General features: G+C 40.0%; 2 protein-coding genes across 4 annotated transcripts; one reads left to right on the top strand and one right to left on the bottom strand.

Moving 5' to 3' along the window:
• The first annotated feature begins 914 nt into the window (after nt 1-914).
• LOC106304447 (exocyst complex component EXO70B1-like) lies at nt 915-3,059 on the top strand. The gene has a single exon (XM_013740861.1). The coding sequence runs from the start codon at nt 1,008-1,010 to the stop codon at nt 2,877-2,879; it is 1,872 nt and encodes a 623-aa protein (XP_013596315.1). The 5' UTR covers nt 915-1,007; the 3' UTR covers nt 2,880-3,059.
• Nucleotides 3,060-6,820: 3,761 nt separating this feature from the next.
• On the bottom strand, nt 6,821-12,360 carry LOC106319149 (phosphatidate phosphatase PAH1-like). Of its 3 annotated transcripts, none has more exons than XM_013758295.1 (12): nt 12,124-12,360; nt 10,710-11,799; nt 10,398-10,589; nt 9,744-10,330; nt 9,589-9,662; nt 9,401-9,485; nt 7,932-8,018; nt 7,722-7,794; nt 7,593-7,636; nt 7,373-7,501; nt 7,181-7,282; nt 6,821-7,086 (listed from the first exon to the last, which is right to left on the bottom strand). In XM_013758295.1, the coding sequence occupies exons 2-12, from the start codon at nt 11,719-11,721 to the stop codon at nt 7,033-7,035; spliced, it is 2,439 nt and encodes an 812-aa protein (XP_013613749.1). In that variant the 5' UTR covers nt 11,722-11,799; nt 12,124-12,360; the 3' UTR covers nt 6,821-7,032. The 3 variants fall into 3 exon arrangements, with proteins under 3 accessions (XP_013613749.1, XP_013613220.1, XP_013614254.1); XM_013758800.1 differs by having other exon boundaries at nt 6,822-7,086; nt 10,851-11,799; XM_013757766.1 differs by having other exon boundaries at nt 10,398-11,799; nt 12,124-12,227.
• Between the last annotated feature and the right edge of the window lie 9,472 nt (nt 12,361-21,832).

Here is a 21,832-nt window from a genome sequence, read left to right as displayed (position 1 = left end):
GTTTGGTCCGGTTTGGACGACTTACTAGTAAGTCGTCTGTTGAATATTGTACATCAGACGACTTACTAGTAAGTCGTCCCAGACCCTAAATTTAACCCCTAAACTAAATTGACTAAATTAACTAACTAACCAGGTTATAAAGCCTTAGTTATATTTAAATAGTGTTTACTATACACATAAATAAAAACACTTATGTAAATTTTAAAGTTTTCAAAAAAAATTTTATGCATTCCAAAATTTAACCCTAAGAACACATACAATACTACAACATATGTTGGCAAAACCTAAACCAAAGAATATCATGACTCACTACTTTCACTCATCTATGTTGAAAACAATTAACTTTTGTTATATCTTAATTTATATTTCTTAAAACATATGTTAATTACATGATTTCAATTTTCCACTTATCAAAATATTTTTTACAAAATTTTTAAATTATTTCTAAGTAAAACTAGTCCAGACGACTTACGAGGGTTAGAAACGTAAAAAAATTTCGGTTTTTTTGTTTGTTCACAATGGGTTGGTTGTAATTTCAATAGCTTTTTAGGTTACTTTTGCATTTGATTCAAGTTTGAGTTATCTTTTGTGCTTGAAATCAAGTTGTGAGTCATATTTGGCAATTTTCCCAATATACTATCATGATTTCAGGAATTTCACGTCATTTTTGTGGAGGAAGAGATCCACAAAATCATGCAAAGCCTTTGACAAAATATAACCATGCAGTGCCCCCACTACACGTGTATGCTCAGAGTAAAACAAACCGGTAAAAAAAATCAAAAAGTCAACAACAACTTTCTTTCTCTTTTCCCCTCCACAAGTTCAAACGACGTCGTTCCGACGTCATTGTACTCTATAAATACACTCTCAACGACATCATCCTCTCCCCCTCAATAAACTATTCACCACTTGCACCGTTTCAAATTTACAGAATTTTCCCTCAACGAGACTCAAAAGATATTATAAAGTCTCTCTGAAATATATTTCTTCGACGACGACGACTAATTATGCCGAGAAAAGCGATGAGAAGCCTCTGCTGCGTGGCCAAAACGCCGTCGAATCTTCAACCTCCTCTTACGTTAACCCCACGGCAGAGTTTGGAATCAGCGGCCGCATACGGAATCATCGAGTCGGCCGCCGAAATAATCGAGAGATGGAACACGGAGACCTCCACCTTCGCTAAAGTCACTTCCATGTTCTACGAGGACAAGGCAGAGGCCATGGTGTTCATCGAACGAGTGAACAATCTTCAGAAGACGATGGATCTGCTGGTGAGTGAAGATCCGAACTCCGAGAGGCTCATGAGAGCTCAGAGACTCATGGAGGTCGCTATGAAGAGGCTTCAAAAGGAGTTTTATCAGATCCTCTCGATGAACCGTGCTTATCTTGATCCAGAATCGGTCTCTACACGCTCTTCACTCACCTCAGCGAGATCCAGCTACTCCGATTTCCCCGAAGACGACGATTCAAACACCGTTGGAGACTCAATCGTAGAAGTTGAAGAGGCTGCTAGCAGCGTCATGACGGACTTGAGATCCATCGCTGAGTGCATGATCGGTTCGGGCTACGCGAAAGAGTGTGTCATCATATACAAAACCATCAGAAAGTCCATCATAGACGAAGGGGTGTACCGTCTCGACGTGGAGAAGATTAGTACGGCGAAGGCGAAGAAGATGTCGTGGGAGGAGATGGATATAAAGATCAGAAGCTGGTTAGAGGCGGTCAAAGTCTCAATGGAGACTCTCTTCAAAGGGGAGAGGATACTCTGCGATCACGTCTTCGAATCCTCTGATGCAATCAGAGAGTCTTGCTTCAGTGAAATCTCGCGCGAAGGAGCGATTCTTCTGTTTGGTTTTCCGGAGATCGTTTCCGCGAAAATCATCAGCAAGAAGAGCTCTCCGCCGGAGAAAACTTTCCGGCTGCTAGACATGTACAGTGCCATCGCCGGAAACTGGCGAGCGATCGAGTCCATCTTCTCGTTTGAGTCTGCCTCCGTGGTGCGTTCCCAAGCGCTCAAGTCTCTCGTCTCTCTCAGCGAATCGATTCGATCACAGCTTAGGCACTTCGAGTCAAGAATTGAGAAGGACTCGTCGAAGGTGGTGGTTCACGGCGGAGGTGTACATCCGCTGACCACCTCCGCCATGAACCACATCTCTCTCCTGGCCGATTATAGTAACGTACTCGCCGATATCCTCGCCGGATCTCCGCCGCCGGATAGGACACTCCTTCCGGAGTCTTACTTCAACGTCTCGGACTCCGACGACTCGCCGTCGTCGGAGCTAGCCATCCGATTCGCGTGGCTTATCCTCGTCCTCCTCTGTAAAATCGACCGTAAAGCAAATCACTACAAAGACTGCTCCGTGCAGTATCTCTTCCTCACCAACAACCTCCAGCACGTGGTCTCACGCGCTCGTTGCTCGAACCTAAAGCAGCTACTCGGCGACGACTGGGTCAGGAGACACGTCGCTAAGATTAAGCAGTTCTCCGACAGCTATAAGAGACTTGCGTGGGGACCAGTGCTGGCGACCCTACCTGAGAATCGTGCCGTGGAGTTGTCGGCGGAGGAAGTGAAGGAGAGGTTTGAAAAATTCAGCGAGAGCTTTGAGAGGGCCTACGGTAAGCAAAGTGTGTGCGTCGTACCGGATTCAGAGCTTCGAGTGGAGATAAAACTGTCGATTGCGAGAAAGCTGGTGCCGATTTATCGAGAGTTTTACAACACGAGAAGGTCTGTTGTCGTGGCGGGAGCTGGTGGTGGTGTCCGATTTACCCCTGAAGATGTTGAGAGCCATTTGTCTGATTTGTTTTCGGGAGAGGGTACTTCGGGGAGTTCATATGTGTCTTCTCCTTTGTCTTGTCTGTCACGGCAGTCCACACCCTAAAGTCAAAAAGAAAGAGTTAGACCTATTTTGCTTTTTTGTCTTAAATGTAAAACGCAAACACTGTATACTAGTAGGTCTGTATTAGCAGGACGAGATCTTGTCGTAATGTCCTTTTTTGTTTGTTTTTCTGTAATGTCAATTGATGTAAGGATTGAGATAATGTATGATAAAATGTTCCAAACCGGCTGGAAACTATAAACCAATTACAAATTGACGTCAAACCAAAGTATTTAACTTATCAATGTGTTGAGTTGACGACATTCCATATGTTATCTCTTTTTGTGTGTAGTATGCTGACGTGGAAAATATCCATAACTGAAGACGAAGAAGAAAGACAACCTATACACCCAAAAACGAAATCTCTCTGCTTCTCGTATAAAAATATCCATAATTGGATTTCAAAACCGTGCCGTGACCGTGAAGGTACAGGTGGCCAAGGTCCACGACGGCTAAGACTTACTCTTCTTCTTCTTCATCAATAGGAGAACAGCAATCTGTGGTCTATTTATCAACCGACATTATCATGATTCCGCTTTGAAAATCATCAGATTTTATCTCTGAAAATGGGATCCCGAATCAAAGAAGGTACATTGATAGTATAGTGACAATCGTCCTTCATTTTAGTTTCTGACACAATATTGTTACGAGGATCTGTTTCAGAATTAGAAACATGTAAAGAGATTAGCTACACCTCTTGGATTTTCCTCTGTTTGTGAAATTAGGGTTAGGTCTCAAATGTCTTCAATGGATTTGTTATTTGCGTGATAAGCAAACAAACAACGTATAATCAATCTGGTTCTTGCAGAGAAGGAACTGGAACCTGATATGGAGAAGGATTTGGCGGATCCAGTGAGTCCAGCAGGGAGTACTGTGGCGGACCTGTCACCAACTCCAACCCCATGGAAGACCAGTTCTATCCAACTCTGGTAAGGCTTTAATCGTGTCAAATTCAAGCCAGTCCTTAGGACTCTCCAATTCGGCCAAAAGGCTTGATCCAACGGGTAAAAAGAAGGCTGTTAAACAAGTCACTGACCGTCACAACGATACACGAGCTTCACCTAGCTGCTCAACGAGGAGACCTGACTTCTGTTAAGCAGATTCTTAGTGACATTGATTCTCAGATTACTGGTACCATTCAGGCGCTGATTTTGATGAGGAGGTATGATGAAGGAGTTATCCTCTCCCACTGGGAATAAAAGTGTACTAATACTATTGTCTTGTGTTGGAAACTGAAAAGGTAGCACAAATAATGACATCGGTGGTAAACGAGGTGAATGAGCTTGGAGCGACACCTCTTTTCACAGCTGCAAAAGGCAACATTGATGTTGTCATACCGTTTCTGTTATATGCCCAAAGACTGGTATGCAGAAGAATCTTTCTGGATTTGATGGTCTACCCATTATATGATACGTATAAGTATATCCAAATGCAAAGATTTTCGTCTGCTTTTTGTGTATTTAAAGACATGAAAATATTAAAGTAAGGTATTATACATAAAATTGTCACAACATATAATTATTTCCCTATTGTTTCGACCCTTATGTGAGACATTTACAAAGTAGTGACATGTTCTAGCTCTTTCTTGTGTACAAAGTCATAGAAAAGACTTGTAAAAATCCAATCATTGATTTTTACAAGAAATCTTCATTTATGCCGAGTAAATCAAACATATATGGTGAAAAAGGGCAAATGTTTAGTACAATTAAGGAAAGAGTGATAATCTGACTAGTTGTAAGAAAACTTATCCAAAAATAAGAAATACCAAAAAAATATATTGGTAATGCTTTGGATTAATACAAAAAATGTTATATATAATTTTATTTAGACATATGGTTCAAAGCATAACAACTAACTAGAACCAATACACAACATCCAACAATAAGAAGGTACAGAAAAATGTCTTATTTCATTATTATTTCATTTACTATAGTGTAAAAAACAACCCAATTTTTAGTCTGGTACGCCGAAACTCTACCATAATAAAACAACTCAATTTTATTTAACCATTAGAAAATCTAACATAAACACAGCTGAATTCATTTGACTAATAGAAATCTACCAAAAGCTTGTAGCACCAAAATACCAGTAAGTAAATTGAAATGAAGATTGATGGAATTTCACATTCACTGGAAAATTAATTGAATTGAAAAGTAATGAAACACAAACTGCACTAGCTTTGTTCAGAGAGACAAAGATTGAGACTTTAAAACTGTTAATAATAGAGTTTCAAAATAGAAATTCTTAGTTACCAAAGTAAACTTACTAAAAATTAGAAATTTTAAATTTCACAAAGTTTAAACAACATTTTGATGACAAATTATATCTATATTTAAATTAGAGATTTTAGGAATTTCGTTCTTTTTATAAAGACCAAGGGGTTATATACTAATTTTCTTGTGATTTACATTACAACAATAAATCAGTTTACATGTTATAAGTCATTATCTTTATTTTACTATAGCTAACGATCTTTCTCATCTTAAACATTTGTCAAATGAACTTCAATTAATGAATCATACAATTAAAGGTAAAATCGTGGTTACTATTCGTATCATATTTTATTAGTTTGTTTTAATTTTCAATGCTTTTGTTTTATTAATGCGGGTTTAAACAATAAACTCTATTAGTTGAGTTCGAATGAGAAAAAAAACATTTATTTAAATATATGAAACTCTTTTACCTCTTTTTTTTCCATCTAAAATTTTATTAAAAAACCAAAAAAAACCGATGCCCACGAGACCTTACAACCACCTGGAAGCCCAAACACAAAGCCCAGGAAAAGTAACCAAACAGATTAGGTCCAAGCCCATTACCCAACAAACCCATCCACCGACAAATGAACGATTCGCCCTACCTCGAGATACGAACCCGCATCGTCGCCACCACCGGGAGAACCTACGTCAGAGCAAGGACGCGTCTCACCGGCCACTACAGGAGCATGCATCACCGTGATAAATCTGAGCCCATGACCTCCACACCCTCTTAACCGCAGCCGTGTTTTACTCTTGTGTTATCTTTACCGGAAAGATCAATCGCCGGAGCGAGATCACAACCGCCACCGTTCAAGCACACACCAGAGAAACATAACCGCCGCACGGAACATCACCATCTTGAAACGGACACTTCTCTCTTCCAACAACGAGAGTTCATCCACGGATTTCGACCGACAACGCAAGAAAAACATAAAAACAAACCCTAAAACAAATCTAAAGAGCAAACAAAAACCAACGACGCAAGGTAAAGAACGCCTTCACCCTTCGGAGCATGATCCAGCGACGCAGAGCTGAGGAAGCCTCCACCTCCCGGAAACTTTGCCGGCGACGCAGAGCTGAGGAAGCCTCCACCCCCCGGAAACTTAATCGGCGACGGCGGAACTAACGGAGCCTCTACCTCCCAGAACAAACCCTAACCTCCAACGAAGACTGTCGCGACTAGCTGCCGTCCTATTTCCTCACCACGAATCTAGAGAAAGAAGAATTGCCGCCGTTTGAAGGTCTCCATAAGCAGAACTCTTCCTGAAGCAAAATCCTAGCCCATATCCGGAAGTATATTGGATAGGACAACAGATCGAAGCACACAGAGGGAAACCTAGACTGAATCGACAAGGAAGGGAGCCACCGGCGCCGGCACGCGCCCGGACGCGCGGGGCGCTACTGTGTGCTCTTCTCTCTCTCTTTCTCTTACTTTTCTCTTCACTGAGACTGTCTTTTTCTCTTTTTTTGATGAAACTCTTTTACCTATCATTGTATTTCTTTTTGTGAGTTAATGAATCTCTGATGCAATTACATATATACTATGTTATTACATAAATTATGTAATTTAGTTGATTGAATATACCAATTTCATATATTTGTTTTCACATAGTTTTCTTTTTATGTTTAATTTTTTTTCTGTACATTACACTTACGATTGTTAACTAATTCGTACAAAATGCAAAGATTCTCATCTACTTTTGCGTATCTAAAACAGAAAAATATTTAAAAAATAAGATCGTATTACATAACATTGTCACAGCTTATACATTATTCTTTCCCTATTGTGTCAACTCCTACATGAGACATTACAAAGTTCGGACAGGTTCCGGAAGTCCAATCATTGACTTTCTGCAGCTGCCATGTTAGACCCATCAACAGCTCATTTCTGATTGATATCTTCAGTCAACCTCTTCTATTGGTAGTTTCCAGAAGTTCCATGGGTTATAATCTTCCTGTGGATGTGTAAGCAAACACTTAAAAGGTTAAAACCATTAATGATTCTTCTACGCATAACATTTGCTGATAAAAGTTTCTAGCATTAGTTACCTGCTCAACAAGCGAAGTTGGAGGAAACATGTCGTTGACAAGAGTATGAAGTGATGTGTAAGACTTCTTGACATCTACTCGATGTCCTGTTGCTACCTCTCCCTGATCAATTTTTTAAACACACAGAGAAGCTCAGTAAATTCCAACAAACAATCAATCATGCTTGTCAGATTATCAAGAAAATTTAATTACCTTTGGGTTGATTATAAATATTTTTCCCTTGGGGATCCCGAGTTTGCTGTAACTCAGCTCATCAGTGTCTCTGTTTCCAAATCCAGCGTAGAACGGGTTATAGTGCTCTGGGAAAAGCTTCTTGATATCCTGCGCATCACATTTGTAAACTTGTTCTTATCTAAACAACATATGCCGCTGGTTTTAACCGTTCTGTCTTATGTCAAAGATAAACTGTTACCTCCAAACATGCGATCTTGAATTCGTGAGGTGCTCTTCTTATCACTGCAAAGCAGTTTAGAAAGTTATAAGAAAAAGAATAAGAGAGCCTTATTATCCTAATGAATCTTCAAGGCATTAAGATTATTACCTTCACGGTACAATGCTGGAAACAGCCCGTCTGGTGAAATGACTACAGGACCGTTTGGTAGAGCTTTTCCATCCTGCAAGCCATAAGAAGCAAAGAGATATCATAACATAAGGTCATACATAGCCTCGCATAATATCGTTTTCAGTTCATTAGGCTTATGTTATTCATATTGATTTTAAGTATGGGTTTAAAAAAGATCTCATGTCTTACCTGCTTTAGATTATTTAAGAAACTTCTTGTTAGATATGCCTGAACAATTGCACGAGCGCTCAGAAACAGCAGCTGGTATCCATTCTCCTGAAAAATACAAAGCAAAGCATAATGTGAGATCCATAACTACAGGGTGCAGACTTGAACAAATTAAAGTGGATCTCATGTTTTACCAAATTAAAGTGCATGAAGTGAGACTAACTTTAACTAGAGCTGTCAAATGGTCAGTCCAAGGCCCAATTGAACAATTGAACTTGATCAGTTGGACCATTTCAGTTTTGGGCAGTAATGGGTGGTCCATATTGGACAATGGTCCAAACAAATGTCCAAGACCAATAGAGACAATGTCCAAATGGGCATGTCCATGCCCATGGAGGACACCCAATAATATTTATAATTATTTTTCAATTATTAGTCTAGATTTTATTTCTAAAATTTTGAAATTATGCTTACTTTCCAAAATTATAAAAGTATTATTTTTTCTTGTCAAAACTATAAATCTATGTTTTCCTGTCAAAACCGGAAATTGTGTTTTCCCGTTAAAAACCGAGAAATTGCGTTTTCCCGCCAAAACCGAGAAATTGCGTTTTCCCGCCAAAATCCGAGAAGTTACGTTTTTCCGCCAAAACCGAGATATTGCGTTTTCCCGTCAAAACCGAGAAGTTGCGTTTTTCCGCCAAAACCGAGAAGTTATGTTTTCCCACCAAAATCGAGAAATTGCGTTTTCCCGTCAAAAATTAAAAATTGTGTTTTCCAGCCAAAATCGAGAAATTACGTTTTCCCGCCAAAATCGAGAAATTGTGTTTTCCCGCCAAAACCGAGAAATTGTGTTTTCCCGTTAAAACCGAGAAATTGCGTTTTCCCGTTAAAACCGAGAAATTGCGTTTTCCCGTTAAAAGCGAGAAATTGCGTTTTTCCGTCAAAATTGACAAATTGCGTTTTCCCATCAAATTGAGAAATTGCGTTTTCCCGCCAAAACCGAGAAACTGCGTTTTCCCGCCAAAATTGAGAAACTGCGTTTTCCCGCCAAAACCGAAAAACTGCGTTTTCCCGCCAAAACTGAGAAATTGCGTTTTCCCGCCAAAACAGAGAAATTGCGTTTTTTTTTCTGCCAAAACCGAAAAATTATGTTTCCCGCAGAAACCAAAAAATTGCATTTTCCCGCCAAATTTATGAAATACATTTTTCATAAATTTTTTTATTTTAACGATAAAACCATTTTTTTTTTGTTAAATTTTAACGCTATGCTTTCTTTTGTTAAACTCATGAAAATATGTTTTAGGAAGCCCATGGACACCCATTGTCCGTTTGGTCTTCGCCCAATTGGACCTTGTCCCAATTGGTCTTTTGTCCAGTTGGACCATTTATTAGTTGGGCACGTTCATAGCCCGCCCAAAATGAATTGGACTGGGCTAGCCCATGGTCAGACCGCCCAGTTGACACCTCTAACTTAAACCTTGAAAAATTACCTTTATAGCTGAAAAAAGCTTGGCCACACCAGACTGTGTCCAGTCCCTTCCAACCAACGGCATGAACTGACCTAACACATCAGATCTGCAAACACACAGCAACACAAAAGGATAATCACATTAGCATATGTCTACATACTATAATATGAAAGACAATATAGCTGCAATAAGGATCCAAAAGCTGTTACTTAGTTATAGTTCCATCAACATCTGAAATTACAATCTTGGTGTCCCATCTCCACCTGTATATATGTGCATCAACCTAATAAAAAAAACGAACTTATAAGAATCTTCCCTGGTGTTGCATTAAAATTTTCAAACTAATGTTACCATCAACACAAACCTGTTGTGTTCCAAGAACTCTAGTGGAGAAACTAAAAGTAATCATATTCTGACCATCCTTCAGATTCAGAGACGCAATCTGCTCATTGGTAGGGACATTAGTTCTCACAAGCTGTCTACGTGGAGACTCATTGGTCGACAGCACTTCCGGTGAGTTCTGCAATCCAGGCTCAGAGTCAACAAACAGATCCTCTTCGCTAGAGGAGTTACTACTCGTCGTGTGCTCGACTGTTTTCACCCTCCTAAAAGGAATAGGCCACAGTCTCCACCTTCTTCCAGACGAAGAAGGAGTTGTTACTGCAGCGGTTTCATCGTCCTTTGGTTTGGTTTCCTCAACGGAGATCACATCTTCTGGCTGAATCTCTAAGTCTAGATCGAACACAACCTTTCCAAGCACGATTCTAGCAGCTTTCTTCCATGGCATGTAGGTTTCTCTGATCCTGACGACTAAGTTTTCGCTTTCGAGGATTGACGCTGCTGAGTTTTTGTATTCTTCTGTGGAGATTAGATGCGTGTTAAAGACTTCAGCTGCTGCGGTGAGTCCCATACCTTGACGAAGCTCATCCTTGCAAAGTGATAGCTCATATTCTGTATAAGTTAAAACCACTGTTAGAAACTAAGACACAGTTCAGAGCAAGAATGTAAAGTTACTTACTCAGATCTGTTTCGGATCTTGCAATGTTAGAAGTCTCAGCCACTGAATCCGTTGTGTTGTTGTTCTCGTTATCCTCCTCAGACGGTTTAGATGGAGTTAGTTGCTCATCTTCCTCTCTCGTTGAATCTATAGAGACTCTCTCTTCTGGCTCTATAATCTCGCCTTCTTGGTTCTCAATCAAGATGGCAGTTTCTGCAGAAGGCTCCGTATTAGATTCCTCAGGCGTTTTCACTTCTTCTGTTGTTAGTTGAGTTGTAGAAGATTCAGAACGATCAACAAGAGTAGTTACTGTTTCAATAGCCACAAGCTCACCTTCTTTTAGATTCTGAACCTCAAAAGTAGAAGCTGCCTCCTCAGACTGCTCCAAACAGCTCCCAGCAATATCTCTTTCAATAGCCACTTGATCATCATCACCTCCAACACTTTCTTTGATGGTGGTAGGTACAAGCTCACCTTCTTTTAGATTCTGAACCTCAAAATTAGAAGCTGCCTCCTCAGACTTGGCATTCTCATCATTACACTCAACGCTACCAATGTCTACTTTTTTAGATCCAATATCAACAGCATTAGATGACTCCACTTTACTGATAAACTCAGTATCCCATGAAGTCTCAGAGGAAGCAAACTCAGTGTTCCCTTCACAAAACTCAGTCCCATCGCCAGGAGCCAAATGAAACTGAGGAGTATTCAACCTCAAATTCTCAGCCTCCTGCTCCTCCGCCGAGACAGGAGCCGTTAGTATATGACCGTCAACACTCACCAAAACAACCTCAGAATCTAAACCTGGAGAAGAATCTCCATAGCTCTCCACATTCAAATTATCAAACCGAGCACTCCCATACTCGGACGTTGGAGAAGGAGGATCATCCTGAAAATCATAATACCTCCCGTTACTATCAGACTCCGTCCTATCAAGCCGGTTCAAAGAGCTTAAACCCTCTCTCAACTCCCCAGCGCCAACGTCTGATGAGCTATGCTCAAGAGTCAAAACCCTCTCACTACCATTGCTATCCTCAGAGCTAGAGATCAGATTGTTGGTGGTTTCAGGATCAACTTCTCTGATGAAATAAGCTTCGCCGGAGTTATCAAGATACATGTGGAAGTCAGCTTCGTCGCCATTCACGGAGATCTTCACAAACTTCTCTGCCCCTTTGAGGACGCCTTGGAACTTGCCGAACCTAACGTACCAGGGAGTGCTGCGGAACGAGCCGTCTTCTTGCTGGACGACGATGACGTCGATGGCGCCACCGAAGGGGTGAAAGGGTGTAGCGACGGAGTAAACTCCTTGGGAAATTAAACTCCCAACTCTTCCCACCAAACTCATCTCATCAAATGGTTGAGAAAGTCTTTTTTACTTTCTCACTGTCTTAATCATATAACAAGATCTCGAAGTGATTCCAGCCTGCGCATGAAACCAAAACAACCAAACATTCCAAAATTAGAGAATGTGAGACGACTAAAAATAACTGCAAAAACACACAGAAGGGTTAATCAAAATCAAAAACTAAGAAAAGAAAACCACAGGAGATTTTTCATTATAAATTACTAAAGTTTCCAACCGGATTTACATTTTGCAAAAAAAAAACAATAAAGATCAGTTTTTTGAACTGACCCAGAAGGATAAAAACCAAACCGGGTTTTAATTCTAGGACAGAAAGTAGGATCTAACGACATCTAAATCTCAAAGAGTCTAAAAATCGCGATAAGGGAGTCGAATTCAACTTACAGATTAGGAACTTTTCCGGCGGAGAATCCGAGAAAATCAAACGATGGATTGAAAATGTAAATGTTTGTGAAGTTTCTCCTATTCGATCAATTGCATTGAATTTTCTCGGAAAAGAAAAATAAGATCCTCGGATTCTTTTAAGACAAGTCGAAAAGACTTTTGTTTGCTTCTTTCGATTGAATTTTACCGGTGAGAAAGAGAGAAAATAATTTAGTTTGGATAACCAGGAAAATTAAATTAAATCCGCCATGACTTAAAGAGACACTGTAATTGCTTATATAGAGTTTGTGACGGGAGGGAGAATTACGAGAAGGGTCTAAGGTTTTTGTTCGTGATAAGTACATCTCTTCGAGGGTAAGTTTGGTATTTCAATTATTCGACATGAGGATGAATATGCTCGTGAAAATAAACAAATGACTCAATTTTAAACCGACTTTTGTTTTGTGAGTTTCCCTCTTTTCGTCTTTTTCCTCATTTGTAAACTCCCAAATAAATTAGTATTCTTCGTACGTAGAATTAATTAATAAGAAATATTCGTATTGGAAGATCAATGATAAAAACAATTTTGGTTAAGGCAGTGCGTTAGATTAACATTTTTTTATTTCGTTACATTAATATATATGTAAATTTTTTTTTAGAACTATATATAAATAAAATACATATTGTTTGACTGGTTTCGGGATCACGATATCGAACTCACAAGAACACAAGCTATTAACTCAGAATAAGAACTCTTCTTATTAATTCTCTCTTAAGGAAACTACTCAAAACCTTAAGCTCCCAATCACAAATCTCTCACACATTATATCGTCTCATGATATCTCTATATATATTAATAAGTAATCCTAATCTCTTTAGTACTTATAGATATAGATAACTCCTAAATTTATTTAACTCTTATCTTCATATCTCGGATGGGATTAGGATTACTTTTCGCTCAAGCTTCTCTCAAGCTTACTTCAACACTCTCCCTCCTAAGCTTGAAATCTCTCTTGTCTACATCATGGACACCAATCAACTCGCGCATCTCTTTATATTTGATCCGTGCTAGAGCTTTCGTTAAGATATCGGCTTTCTGCTCACTGTCGGGTACATGCTCGACCTCCATAAGACCTTTCTCAACACATTCCCGTATAAAATGAAATCTGGTATGTATGTGTTTGCTCCGACCATGAAACATCGGGTTTCTTGTAAGAGCTATGGCAGATCGATTATCTATTCGAATGACCGTCTTCTCTGCGGGAACACCAATGACCTCATACAACAAATCTTGAAGCCAAATAGCTTGCCTTGCCGCTTCAGTACCTGCCATAAACTCAGCCTCGCGCGATGATAGAGCCACTGTATCTTGTTTCTGAGAGCACCATGTTATTGGACTGGTTCCGAAGTAGAATATATGGCCTGTTGTGCTTCTTCCATCATCAGAATCTACATTGTGGCTACTGTCGCTATAGCCTATTAGCCTTGACGCACTCTGTCTTGTCTTCTCGAACGTCAAGCCGTATGAAGTAGTTCCTCTTAGATACCTCAAGCACTGTTTCATTGCATTCCCATGTGACTCCTTTGGACACTGCATATACCGACTCAGTACTCCTACACAATAAGAAAGGTCAGGCCGTGTGTGTGAGAGGTATCTGAAGCACCCGACGATCTTTCTGTATCCTGTAGCATCAATGTCCTTTTCTTTCTCTGACTTCTCTATCTTCAGACCTGAGTCCATTGGTATCTGGACGAGATTACACTCTTTCATACCTGCTTCCTCTAATATCTTCAAGGCATATCGTTTTTGACATAAAGTGATGCCTCCTTCATGCTGTGCTACTTCGATTCCAAGATAATAGGTGAGTAGTCCGAGATCGCTCATCTCAAACTTTGTTGCCATCTCCTTCTTGAAGGTGTTTATACTAGTCATGCTAGCTCCTGTCACAAAAAGATCGTCAACATATACTGCAATAACAAGAAGATCTTCACTAGTATCCTTTCTGTAAACGAATGGTTCCTTTAGGCATCTTGTAAACTCAAATCCCAATAAGATTTTGTTTAACTTCTCATTCCACGCCCTTGGTGCTTGTTTCAAGCCGTACAGGGCTTTCTTCAACTTATAAACCTTTTCTTCACTTCCTTTAACCTCAAAACCTTCTGGCTGTGTTACATAGACGGTTTCCTTTAGCTCACCATGAAGAAACGCTGTTTTGACATCCAGATGATGTATTTCCCAGCCATTAGCTGCAGCAAGATTGATGAGGAAGCGTATTGTCTCTATGCGGGCTACATGCGCGAAAACTTCCTCATAATCTATCCCATACCGTTGAACATATCCCTTTGCAACAAGATGAGATTTGTATTTGTTGATGCTTCCATCAGAGTTCCTCTTGATCTTGAAAATCCACTTCAATCCTATTGGTTTGGCTCCTGGAGGAAGATCAACAAGACTCCAAGACTCTAGACGTGTGATAGAGTCAATCTCGTCCTCACATGCTCGCACCCACTCTTTGGACCTCTTAGCTTCTTCGAACATTCGCGGTTCATCATTCAGACACATAAGTAGTATCTCTCCTTCTTCTTCAGCAAATAGTACATAATCATCTAGGTACTTAGGAGCTGAAGTAACCCTCTGAGATCGTCTCAGAGTGGTTTGTGACTCCTCTTGATCTTCCTCGCTTTCAATCTCGTCTTCCTCTTCTAACACTTCCTCTGTTTCCTCTGTTTTAGTCTGAAGCTCATCAGACTTTAACTTTTGTATCCCATGATTCCCGAACTCTCCAACTATTATCTCAACCAACTATTATCTCAAAGCCTCCAGTGTCACCTTGATTCTCTTGTTTTGTGATCCAGTTCCACCCCTTTGATTCGTCAAAAACTACATCTCGACTCACCACAATCTTTTGTGTCTTTGGATCAAACATTCTATAGGCCTTTGAGCCTGGTTCAGTCCCGAGATGAACCAACAAGCGTGACCTATCATCCAGCTTCTTTAGTAGTTTCCCATCAACCTTTGCATACCCTATGCAACCAAAAATCCTGAGATGACTGATATTTGGCTTTCTCTCGTGATATGCTTCATATGGAGTGAGATCTTTAACCACTCTTGTAGCTATCCTATTAATAAGATAGGTAAAGTGCCTTGTCGCCTCTCCCCACAGGTAGTTTGGGATGGCCATATGCTTCATTATGCTTCTTGTCATCTCCATCAAAGTTCTATTTCGCCTTTCGACAACGCCATTCTGCTGTGGACTGTATGGGGCAGTAAGATGTCTCTTGATACCTGTCTCATCACAAAAAGAGTTAAACTCATATGAAACAAACTCTCCTCCTCGATCTGTTCTGAACGTTTGTATATGTGTTTTTGCCTCTTGCTCTACTAATTTCTTGAAGTTTCTGAATTTGTTGAATGCATCGCTTTTGGTTTTGAGTAGAGCTGTCCACATGTATCTTGAGTGATCGTCTATTAGCACAAATATGTACTTGTTCCCTGCTCATGTGGTTGGAGTTATAGGCCCACAGAGATCACCATGAATGAGTTCTAAAACTTTTGTCGCTCGATATGATGTTGCACTTGGAAACGTTTGTCTCGCTTGCTTTCCAAGCAAGCAAGAGCTACAAATCTTCTTCTCGATATCAATATGTGGAGCTCCTGCAACCAGTTCACGCTGTATCATTGACTTCATTGTCTCCATGTTTATGTGACCGAGCCTCGCATGCCATCTACTTGATTCGCTCATTGTTGTGGAGAGATAACACATTGTCTCCTTTAAGCCCATTCGTACCTTATATAGCCTGTTCTTTGATCTGACTGCTTTTGCGATTAGGTTGCCATCTCGATCACGCATTATCAGAAGTTCTCCTCTCATTCTTACGTCGCATCCGGACTCGGTGGCTTGCCCCAAGCTGATGATGTTGCTTTTTAATTCGGGAATGAAATACACGTCTGTTATTTTTCTTGCTTCTCCATTCCTATCCGTGAACTCTATTGTCCCTTTTCCTTTGATGTCGATGCGCGAGTCATCACCGAAACGTACTTTTCCTGTAATGGAATCATCAATAACAGAAAAATATCTCCTATCTCCACTCATATGGTTGCTTGCCCCATTATCAAGATACCAAGTACTTTCTTCCTCTTTGTTTACTTCGTAGTTGCTTGGTATGATTTTTCCCTCATTTAAGAAAACAACTTCATGCATCATAAGATCATCAGCTTCTTGTGTCTGATCTTTCTCATCCTCTTGAGATTCTTGTAGCTTAAGCAACCTGTCTGGACAGTCGGCAACAAAGTGTCCTATTTTATCGCACCGATAACATGTTATCCGAGAAGCATCTCTTACTTCATTGTATCTATTCTCATTGTATCGATACTCATTGTATCTTCCACGGCCCCGACCTCTGAAGGGAGTCCGTCCTCCACATCCTCTACCTCGATAGTTGTTGTTATTACTGTTGAAACTACGGGAAGCTTGGGATTCGTTATTAGCAAACATCAACTTGCTTTGATCCTCCTCTGTTTCTTCTTCCTCGGCCACACGCTCTTCATACGCTTTTAACCGACCTATGATGTCTTCAAAACTCGTAGTCTTGAGGTCCAGTACTTGTTCCAGCGCAGCTACTATGTGAATGTACTTCTTTCGCGGGAGACTCTTCAAGAATTTCTTGATAAGTTTTGGTTCCTCTATCTCTTCTCCAAGAGCTGCCGATTTTGAAGAAATTTCAGAGAGTTTCCCGGTAAAATCATCAATTGTCTCAGTCTCTTTCATCTTGAGACGATCAAACTCGGCCATTAATGTTTGAAGCCTAGCTTCTTTCACCCGTTCTGCTCCCATGTGCCTTGTTTTGATTGCTTCCCAAGCCTTCTTTGATGTATCTAGGTCTCCGACTTGAAGTACAAGCGCCTCAGGTATGGATTGAAACAGTAACGCCATTGCCATGTTATTCTTCTCATCATCGACCATCTCGGTCTCTATTATCTCCCATACTTTGTGAACTTTCAATAGGAGCTTCATCTTCATGGCCCATACGGTATAGTTTGTTGAATTCAATATAGGACACTTGATTGAAGATCCACCCTCTTTCGGTTTTGTTGATGACACGACCAGATCCCCCATCGTAAGCTCTGATACCAATTATTGTTTGACTGGTTTCAGGATCACGATATCGAGCTCGCAAGAACACAAGTTATTAACTCAGAATAAGAACTCTTCTTATTAATTCTCTCTTAAGGAAACTACTCAAAACCTTAAGCTCTCAATCACAAATCTCTCACACATTATATCGTCTCATGATATCTCTATATATATTAATAAGTAATCCTAATCTCTTCAGTACTTATAGATATAGATAACTCCTAAATCTATTTAACTCTTATCTTCATATCTCTGATGGGATTAGGATTACTTCTCGCTCAAGCTTCTCTCAAGCTTACTTCAACAATACATTTGATATATTATATATAAAAATTAAGTAATCAAGCGGTAATTTTTTAAAGTTCGTATGTATCCACACTAGCTTAATTTATGATATGAACTAAATTATTGATGTTATCAGTTTAACATGATCGGTCGTAAGATATGATTAGTGTAATCTTGGCAATAATTAGAAAATATTTTAACCTTTTTTTTCGAACAACTAGGAATTCATTAAAACTGAAAGAGGCTTCAAGTCCAAAGATTTACAACATTTTTTTAAGGCAAGTTTTTGATAGACTGTCTGCAAGCCCATTCTAACTTCTAGGGAGAAAAGAAAATATGCAAAAATCAAAGAGAGAAGATAGAGAATCGATATACGACAAAACCCCAGAGAGAATCATCAGTTGTGTGATCGATTCTAGAGTTCTGATGAGCGTTTCTGAGTCCGATCGGAGCCAGATTTTGGAGTAGCCGAGGCTATGAGCGTGACGTAGTGCTTCCCTGATCGCCAGTGCTTCCGCCATAAGAGCTAAAGAAACAAAGCTTTGGAATTACGATCCACAGTTGACCGGTAGAGGAGTTGTCGATGAGAAAGACCAGGCGAGACCAGCGAGATGTGTCTCCGTTTTCCAAGCTGCGTCCGTATTGCAGGTGATTGTGTTAGTTGGGAGTGAGGGCATCAGCGTCATCATGTTGCTTTGTTTCGGGTTGGCCGTGATGGGTATCTGAGCTAGAGTCCATTCACGTGCTCCTGCTAGTGCTTTGGTGAGGGTGTCGATGGGTGACGTTTGGCATGCTTCAAAGATCGATTGGTTTCTGGTGACTCATATATTTCAGCAGATCCATGAGAATAAATTTCCAGTTATTCCACATGGGGGAGGCTTGTCCATTCGGAAGCTTCTTCTACTGCAGTTATGAATGATGCATGTCGGTCTGGGCGAAGAGGTGATGAAATCGGGATTTGATTCCAGATTTGTCGAGCAAACTGGCAATGGAAGAAGAGATGTTTTGTGGTTTCAAGTTGTCCACAGTGTGTGCAGTTTGAGTTCTGTAGCATTCCTCCTTTGCGAAGATTATCTCCTGTGGGGTGAGCCCCTTTGAGAGCTTTCCATATTAAGAGTTGGAGTTTAGGGGATGTAGAGGATGACCATACATTCCGCAGCAAATTGAAAGAGTTTTGTGTCGACAGCTCTGCTGGAGTATTCTCTTTATCTGCAATTGCTACTGTGTATCCTGATTTTGTTGTGTAAGCTCCAGAGCGAGTTGGATACCAAATGTAAGAGTCCCTTGCTCATGTGAGGCTACATCTGAGAGATAGAATATCCTCAGTGAAGTCGGGTAGTAGGCTCATAATCTTCTCTTTGTTCCAGGTACAAGAGCCTCGTGTGATGAGGTCAGATACATAGAGGTCGTTGCACCCTTCTTTGAGGGGACCATGGGGGAGCAATTTTTGGCTTGTTGAGATCCAGGTATCAAACAAAATTTTCGTCTCCGAGCCATTACCAATGACTTTCCCCAATTGCTTCAGAAGCAGGTCTCTGCCTGCGAGGATTCCATTCCAGCCATGAGAAGATTTTGAAGGTTGTACCTTTAGAAGGGATGAGTTATGGCAATATTTTCCCATGAACAATCTAGAGAGTAGACAGTCTGGATTGGTAAGCATTCTCCAGGGGATCTTTGCCAACAGTGCAACATTGAAGGTCTGAATATCTTTAAAACCAAGACCACCCATTCTTTTTGGCTTTGTAAGTTTCTCCCATGCAATCCAACACATTTTCCTTATTCCATCATTTTCATCCCACCAGAAACGTGTGAGGGCTGACTGAATGCTTTTAAAGATACTGATTGGCAGTTCAAAGCAAGTCATTGCAAAATTTGGAACGGTCGAGAGGACTGCTTGAAGCATGATCATTTTACCAGCAGTCGAGAGTTGTTTTGTAGACCAGCTAACATCTCTTACTTTGATTCTGTTGACGATAGAAGCAAACAGATCACGTTTTTTACGCCCAAAGTGTTCTGGCAGTCCCAAGTATTTGCCTCCACCTCTCTCTTTACTGATACCCAGCGTTTGTTTTACTCTTTCTCGTGTTGAAGAATCTGTTTTTGCAGAGAACGAGATGGATGATTTGTCTGGGTTGATCATTTGTCCTGAGGCTGCTTTATATAGGCGCAGAATCTCCATCAAGGTGCTGCAGCTTCGACTATCAGAACGGATGAAAAACATGGTGTCATCGGCAAACAGTAAGTGATTGATTCGTCGACTCTTTGTTGCAACTTTGACACCCGGTAGGTTTCCATTCTGTTGAGCCTCTAAGCATAATCCTGATAACACTTGACTACATAGGATGAAGATGTACGGGGAGAGAGGATCGCCTTGTCTGATCCCCCTTTGCGGTGTGACTCTCCCAAGAACAGAGTCATTTATCAAGAAGGAGTATTCCACTATTGTTGGACCCAATTTTGGTCAAAACGTTAATTGGCTGTGATCAAAGTTATGGGCCTTAAGGAACCGAAGCCCATAGCAAGCAATCGAGCTCGAAAGCGAAGGAGTCGAGGTCCCGGAGATTGCGGAGTAGTCCCGGAGATCGCAGAGCAGTTACGGAGATCACGAAGTCGACTTACTATAAAGAACGGAGAAGAGACATGAAGAAGGACACGTTGAAAACCCTAGAGAGAGTTACACACTAACATCGACCTTGTTTCCTCTCATTCTTAGACTCTTTTCTTTACGGTTCTCGTTTGTATCACTTGATCTAATTCAACTCATTGTATTCGATATTATTCATCAATAAAGTTCATTTTTATCTACTGGAAACTGTTTAAAATCGTTGTGTTCTAAAGATATTGTTGCCTACATCATTTGTCTTCCCGATATCAAACCCCGATTATTATAAAATACTTAGTGTAGATTTTAGGTTCTACAACTATGGAGACGCACTGCATAATCTAGGTAACGAACAGCTCATGAAATCTCAAGGTAGATAGAACGAATTCATTAAATTTCCACTCTAATTTGTCATAAGCTTTGCTCATGTCAGATTTAACTGTTATGGAGCAATACTTTTTGGCCTTTGAAGTCTTCAGATAATGGAAATTCTCATGGGTGATTAATACGTTGTCTGAGATGGCTCGACCAGGTATAAACGCTGACTGGTTCTCCGATATTACCACTTGCAGTAGTGGCTTTAGCCTCAAAGATAGTGCGATACATTTTTGGAGTAGTCCAATGCAATGCTATATGCATCTTTTTAGAGCCCACAGGACAACTTATATGATTTATTAAAAATTAAAATAAATAGATAAATAAAGTTTCGTATACAAATGGATAGTTGTAGGAATATTACAATCTGGTGATCCACACAATAGAATATTGGTGGGATATTCGTTTTCTATACGTAAAAGGTCATTTTTGCTTGTGTACATCGCGATCCAAAACTATAGGACACTCTTAAAAGGCAAAATATAATAATATATACATGCCATTTTTTCCCTAGACATATAGAGACATGCAAGTGTTTAATCATTGAACTATATAGTATAGTATGATTCGTTTGCTGAAGAAAAAAAGAACATATGCTTTGTTTTTTTTGTATAAGCACCAAACGTTTCAGTTTATGATTGTGTTTATTACTAATATAGCACTATAGCAGGGGGAAAAGCTTTTAGAAGAATTTTACCAAAAAAAAAGCTTTTAGAAGAAAATTATTATTACATCGGAAGAAGAAAAGTTATTATTACATCGAAATTATATGGATAAAATGATTAAAACAACTTAATCTTTAGATTAGGGATCGGAAAGCTATTGTAAGAAGGTCACGCATAATTGATAATAAAAAAACATTTGACATGTTAATATTCATTCTGATTGCGTTGTGTTTTGCCAACTAGATGTAATAAGACTACGAGAGTTGTCACAGGAGCCTATCAGCTTTGCACTGAGATGGAAAGTTTACTTTGAGAGGTCTCTTGTATGAGAGACAGAAGGATAACTTCGGTACGGTTTGAGACGGATTGCTCGAACTAAGTGAAAATGACTAAAAACCCGAGGGATTGACCAGCGTTCGCGACAAAGATCGAGGCTTTACAGAGATTACAAGAGGACTTCGAAGATGTGAGGATATCTCATATTCCTAGGAGTCGGAACGGCCGGACAGACGCTTTAGCAAAGGATGCAAGGACCAGCGATTATTTTTTTTTCTCATATAGATCAGACTCAGACATATGGAGAAGCTCTTAGGAGAATCGACTCGTTTGTTCTCCACTTGAACTAGCTTAGCTTAGATAGATAGACGGCAAAAAAAAAAAAAAAAAAA

The sequence above is a fragment of the Brassica oleracea genome, chromosome C1, assembly GCF_000695525.1.
Source record: "Brassica oleracea var. oleracea cultivar TO1000 chromosome C1, BOL, whole genome shotgun sequence".
NCBI lineage: Eukaryota > Viridiplantae > Streptophyta > Magnoliopsida > Brassicales > Brassicaceae > Brassica > Brassica oleracea.
The sequence above is the reverse complement of the archived record's forward strand: the minus strand, read 5'-3'. Positions and strand labels throughout refer to the sequence as shown.